The sequence below is a fragment of the Dendrobium catenatum genome, unplaced genomic scaffold (assembly GCF_001605985.2).
Source record: "Dendrobium catenatum unplaced genomic scaffold, ASM160598v2 fragScaff_scaffold_1056, whole genome shotgun sequence".
Classification (NCBI taxonomy): Eukaryota; Viridiplantae; Streptophyta; class Magnoliopsida; order Asparagales; family Orchidaceae; genus Dendrobium; species Dendrobium catenatum.
Window position 1 is genome coordinate 6408740 of NW_021319518.1, and position 6508 is coordinate 6415247.

General features: G+C 36.1%; 1 protein-coding gene across 1 annotated transcript; it reads left to right on the forward strand.

Moving 5' to 3' along the window:
- The first annotated feature begins 3942 nt into the window (after positions 1-3942).
- LOC110103374 (glutathione S-transferase U24-like) lies at positions 3943-5006 on the forward strand. Its single transcript, XM_020832058.2, has 2 exons — positions 3943-4476; positions 4567-5006. The coding sequence occupies exons 1-2, from the start codon at positions 4153-4155 to the stop codon at positions 4909-4911; spliced, it is 669 nt and encodes a 222-aa protein (XP_020687717.1). The 5' UTR covers positions 3943-4152; the 3' UTR covers positions 4912-5006.
- Positions 5007-6508: the final 1502 nt, after the last annotated feature.

Below are 6508 nucleotides of genomic sequence, written 5' to 3' on the forward strand. Positions count from 1 at the left end.
ATGGACGGCTGATATTGAATTCTTCGATCATACACCATTCGTTGGACATTTGAAGGTCTTAGTGATCTCGGAATTCATTGATCTTGTGCTCGTTGGATTCATCTCGTCGAGCCGCTCGATTCGACTATAAGCCTGTCAAAATCGGAGACCATTTGGCAACTCAAATTGTGGTACGAACTATCCAACAGCGCTTCGGGTGCTTGATTTGGGCTCAGATTGAGTTAAATTTGGTGTCGTTGGGTTCGTATTTCCGAGACGCTCAGTTTGACTGTAAGCTTGATGAAATCGGAGTTCAGGTGCTCCCGGATTTAATTTTTGAAGTTTCCGTGTTGGGTGCCTCGAGATTCGTGCCCGATCAAGATAATTTTATGTTGACGTATCAAAAATAATTATAGCTTCTCAGATATCAAAGCTGTAAGTGTTCGAAACAATGGTAATAAGATAAGTAGAATCCAAATTGGCTTAGGCCCAACTTAATTTTCCTAAAATTTTAAAAAATATTTTTAACATTTTCTTGTCAAATCTTTTTAGATCTATCTCTTTCTTTCGTAGAATAGGTCAGATCTAATACATCGAATATCCTAAAAAGATCAACGAATGCTGACATTTTATATGACCAAATCATCTAAGACAACTCTCTAATATATATTGTCTGTCACTAGAGCTACTCCAAGCATTTCAAGCATAAATTTATTTCATATTTTATCTCTAAGTATAAAGCTTTTCATCCACCTCAGCATCCTCATCTCTTCAACTTTTAGTTTTTTTTTTTTTTTTAATGGCCAACATTCTACACTATAAAGTATTGCAAATCTATAATCCTAAATATTTGAAGGAAGGACATGTCTTAAAAATAAATTTATCTGTTAGATTATCTTTTATTTGGTTTAAAGTAGCTAATTAATATGAATTTTCAATTTGTAAATACTTTTTAAAATATATTTAAAAAAAATAAAAACTTTGTTTTAATTCTCAAAATACTTAAATTGTTCTTTTAAATGCAATCAATCAAATAAGCCATATGCAGCGTATAACAATATATTTGAAGAAGGTAAGTGGACAAATTTGTAATCAAACAGACAGTCACAGCGTTGGCAACAGTGGAGTGAGGACTGAGGACCCCCCCTTCAGTCGTGCCGGGTTGTCGGTATTGTACAGGAAAGGGATCAGCTGAACAGCTCTCTGAGTAGAAAATTTTACTATTTTAATACATGTCCGGTTAGATTTGCCCGAATTTAATTAGTCAGGATGCCATGAAAGTGAAGAAGGTGAAGAAAGTGAAAGGGTTTCAACAAGTTCATGATTTTTTAGTCAAGCGGCAAAAATCAACAATTTTCAGCTAAGTTCGTGCTGGCCAATTATTACGTGCTCTGACCGGACGTCTAGACTGGAACCTGGGAATGCTATGTTCGCGTATTGCGTGGTATTACTCGGTATTTGCTCGGTATTGCTCGGTATTGCATGGCAATAACGAGAAATACCGCTCTGTGAAGACCAATACCACTCTGTGAAGACCAATACCGAGCAAATACCGAGTAATACCGAGTTGTACTGAGTTTTTCTAGACAATTCGGTATTTGCTCGGTATTGATTATTGTCAAGCAAAATCGACCAATACCATGCAATACCGAGTAATACCGAGCAATACCTAGCAAAATCGAGAAATACCGAGCCATCCTGGGTCCGTTCCGGATCGGGTTGTCGGGGCACGCGGTAAATAGTGAGAACGCGTTGCGCGATTCTACTGGCGGCCGAACGTAGAGCTACGTCCTGTGACCGGACCAAATAAAAGTTTTTACTGATGAAAAACTTTTTAAAAAAGTTAAACTTTTATTGATGAGATGAATTTATTGCATTTTTACTGAGTATTTGCTACGCTTTTGTAAATTTAAATATTCAATAAAAGTGCAGCAAATATTCAATAAAAACTTATTTGTTGAGTATTTGATGTGCTTTTAATGAATATTTGCCTATTGCATATTTACTAAATAGTTAAATGTTTGCTACACTTTTACTGAATATATGTAAAAATATAGCAACTACTCAATAAATATGCATTCATAATTAAATATTTGTTGTATTTTTACTAAGTATTTGTAAAACACAGCAAATCTAGACGGTTCTCTACGTCCGGTGTCCGGACAAAATAATCTCTTCGCGACTAGCTCGTGTTCAGCTCATTTGTCATGAATGTATTGTGCTATAATTTTTAAACGTGCGGAGGATAAATTGACATTTGTTCGATTGTGTTCGAGTCATTAATGGTTCGGATACAAATAATATATGCACTTTGAATTTTCAAGTGAAGAACCATTAGAAATTTGAATGATCCAATCATGAACACAAGTACTTATGTGTAGAGTTGAACACACTGAAGTCGCCAACTCAACTATGCAGCTTTCTCGAAGATTTAGTCCAGTTGATCAGAAGTACTTATGTGTCAATAAGAGGTATTAATTGTTAAGAAGAATAACTCGCTAATGGAAATTGTCTCATATAACTAGTACGAGAAAACAACTTCAATGTAGAACTCAACAACTACTTGCAATACTCTTCGACAGCCACCTAAGAGTGTTAATATTTGATCTGGCTCGAAACTCGAACCGAACCTTGATCCGACCAAAAAAATTTCGTGTTTGGTTCAACCCGTTTTACAAATGGGTCAAATTCAAGTTTTATTTTCTGACCCGTTTCAAATTTTGGATTTGCTTCGGGTCAACCCAAAAAACTTAAATCAACTCATTTCTGGCCTGAAATCAACCATGTCACCCGACTCACCCCTTGCATGAAATAGTCCCGTTTGTGCTCGCGCCCACACCTGCGCCAACTGCCTCGCTCGCCCGCAACTCCCACGCCCACTCTCTCTCTCTCGACCCGCATAGCCCCCGCTGGTCAACGCCCGCACTGCCGCGCTTGCCAGCACTGCAGGCTCACCTACATTGACGATGCTCGTCAGCGCCCACATGACCTAGCTGCTTGTAGGTTAGAGGGTTGGGTTGGGTCAACCCGGGTTATAGATGGATCGGGTCTAGATTTGGATTTCTGACCCATTTGCTTAATTGGGTCAGGTCAATTGAAGCTACGTCAATTTCAAATTGGACCCGAATCTGACCCGAAAACTCATTTTGACACCCTACAACAAACAACCAACCATAATTTCCACTTCATAGCCAATTTCATTAAAAATATTTTATGTTAATTTCATGTATTTTTATATATATATATCATGTAGCATTGAACTTTTAACTAAAAAACATAAATGAGAGAGAGATTGAGCTCAATATATGGTTATGTCACATCAACTTCGAACTTTATGTACACTAAAATCTAGAAAGATCACATGTTTCTCTCTCTAGATTTATCGATCTCTATTGTATGCTTAATAAGATCATGTTGTCATCCACATGCACTTGGATCAAATTTTTCTCACCATGCTTCTACTCTCAATTCAGTAGTTCGAGACTTCTAAGACAATTAAGACAAATTCTTAAACGTATCACATACATAAATTTTAAACCTAAGAGTTTTTTTATTGATAGTCAAAGCTCAAAACCAACAGATAAAGATGAGTTACATATCACTCAAACAATAAACAACATAATACCAAAAGATCATTTTCTTATATTTTATAACAATTGTGATTTTATATAGACATTTTTGTCAAATTGATATTTTTAAAGATTATTAAATTTAAATATCATTTTTTATTCAATTAAATATTATTAAAATCTAAGTAGTATTTAAAAACAATTAAATAATGATATATTTAAGAACATAATAAAGAAGGTTGAAAAAAAATAAGCATATCAAAATTTAAATATGTTTTTAGATAATTAATTAGCATATTATTTAAGAACATAATGATATATTATTAAAAAAAAAAGATTTCAACTGGATTGAGGTAGACCGTGGACCGGTGACTGTAGACCGGAGGCTATTGGGCTAATTTTTTTCCTACTTTTCCAGCCTTTTCCAATGTGATGCAAGCCATGACACACGTTCGATGGAATTCCGTCGAAGAATTAATTGGTAAACAAGGCAAGGCATGCCGTTAGGAAGTCTATATATAATAACTCTGCTTCCCTCAGCTCTTTACTCAACTTGGCATTTTGTCGAACAAGTAGCCTTCAACCGAACTTCGGAGAAACAGAAATGGCGGTACCAGAGAAGGGAGTAAAATTGCTGGACTTCTGGATGAGCCCTTTCGGGCAGCGATGTAGGATCGCGCTAGCGGAGAAGGAGGTGGAGTATGAGCACAAGTTGGAGGATCTATCAAAGAAGAGCGATCTATTGCTGAAATCAAACCCTGTGCACAAGAAGATCCCCGTCCTTATCCACAACGGGAAATCCATCTGCGAGTCCCTCATCATCGTCGAATACATCGACGAAGTCTTTCCCGGCAAAACCAACATCCTCCCATCAGATCCCTACGCGCGATCCCATGCCCGATTCTGGGCCGATTTCGTCGACAAGAAGGTAAAACCCGCACATTCCCTTCCCCACCCCTGTTTCATCGGCGCCGGATTATTCTAATCCTTCATACGAATTAAATCCATGGCTGGGCAGGTCTATGACAGCGGATCTAAGCTGTTGAAGTCAAAAGGCAAGGAGCTGGAGGAGGCGAATAAGGAGTTGATCGGGATCTTTAAGACGCTCGAGACGGAGCTCGGCGAGAAGAAGTACTTCGGCGATGATGCTTTCGGTCTGGTAGACATCGCGTTCGCGCCATTCACGTCGTGGTTCTACACCTTCGAGGCCTTTGGTGGCTTCAGCGTTGAGAAGGAATGCCCCAAGCTGGCGGCGTGGGGGAAGCGCATCAAGGAGCGGGAGAGCGTTGCCAAATCTCTGCACGAACCAACCAAGGTTTACGATTTATTCTGCGAGATCAGAAAGAAGTTCGTGGACGCGTAAAATTCGATTGTAATGCTGATGGGTTTTAGATTGTTTTGAATAAGTATAATCCCGCTTCGGATTTTTCTTTAAATAAAGTTGTTTTGTTATACTAAGATCCGCTTAAGTTTTATTTATTTTTATTTTTTATTTTTTGTTTATTTTTATGTATTTCTTTTATACAATCGATCACGATCTATGCGGCTGACTGCTCCCATCAGGAGAAATTATAAGTGCGGTCACCTGAGGCGAATTAGACTGCGCCACGTCATCATTTTGTTGTGTAACGATGTTGTGTGCCGGACGACGTGACGCATCTTGATTCGCCTACAAACAGTTCGGTGACTGCACGTAATAATTTCTTCCCCACCACTGAGTATTGCATGCTACTTCCTGTTGCCGTAGGCGATCGCCGCCTATCATTGACAACCACACTGAGTCATCACCATCACCATGATCATATAAAAATAAAAATAATATATTTAATGATATTAAAGAATTTTTATATAAAATCAAAATAGAAATAAAGTAAATTATATTAAACAATTAAAAAAAAATCAAACCTTAATGCCTTTAATAAAAATATTTATGAAAAAGTTATTTCATGCCCGCTCTACATCTTAAGCAGAAGCAATGTCCAGATAATCCACATCTTCAAGAATAAGGTAACTCAAGAACAATTTCAAATTTCTGATGGGAAGTTTCATTCACCTATATGAATATATGATGTTTTATACCCAAAGGATGGTCCGGGCAAATTATCAGGTCTGGAAATCAAACAGAGAGAATCATTCAAATTTTTTTATCTACAATAAAAGAGCAGTCAAAGCGCAGTCAAAATGCATCTGCTACAATAACTGCTCTTTGACTACGCTTTTATTATAGACAGAGAGAAATCCGGATGATTCTCTCTGTCTAGTGTCTAAATCTAATAATTTCTCCAAAGAATGAGTATAATAATTCTTAAATTTTAAAAGAAATATTCTGATCTATACCAGTAAAAAATTATTTCATGAGTCATTATAAATTTAACATTATAAATTTAAATTGCAAACCGTCTTCCTCATAACATAGATTTTTTTTTTCTCTAATTATAATAATTTTTCTCTGATTTTTGGGCATTGATGTAATTCCTTAGTTAATCGATACAAGTTAGTATAAGTGAGATTTTTTTGGATGCTAAGTGTAAGTTTTGCAAACCAATTTCACTCAATTATTTTAGATATGTTTAACTAATTTATTAATATTTTTTATAATTTTTTGTAGGGCTGCAAACGAATCGAACCGAGCTGAGTATGTGAGTGTTCATGTTTGTGTTCATTTAATATCAGCTTGTACAAGTTTGGTTCATATTTGTTCGAACTTTATTGTTTGTGTTCATGTTTGGTTCATTTAAATTAATGAGTGTTTATGTTCGATTCATGTTCAGTTCATATTCGTTATCGAGCTTGTTCGCGAACATGTTTAACAATTTTTTTCTAACTATCAAATTAAACAAATGCGTTCATGAATATATTTATGAAAAAACACATTTATAATAAAAGCAATTGTCTATGTAACAAAGGCAATGATTATTTATATTTATTAAATCTACAGTCAAATATTAATTATTTGTATC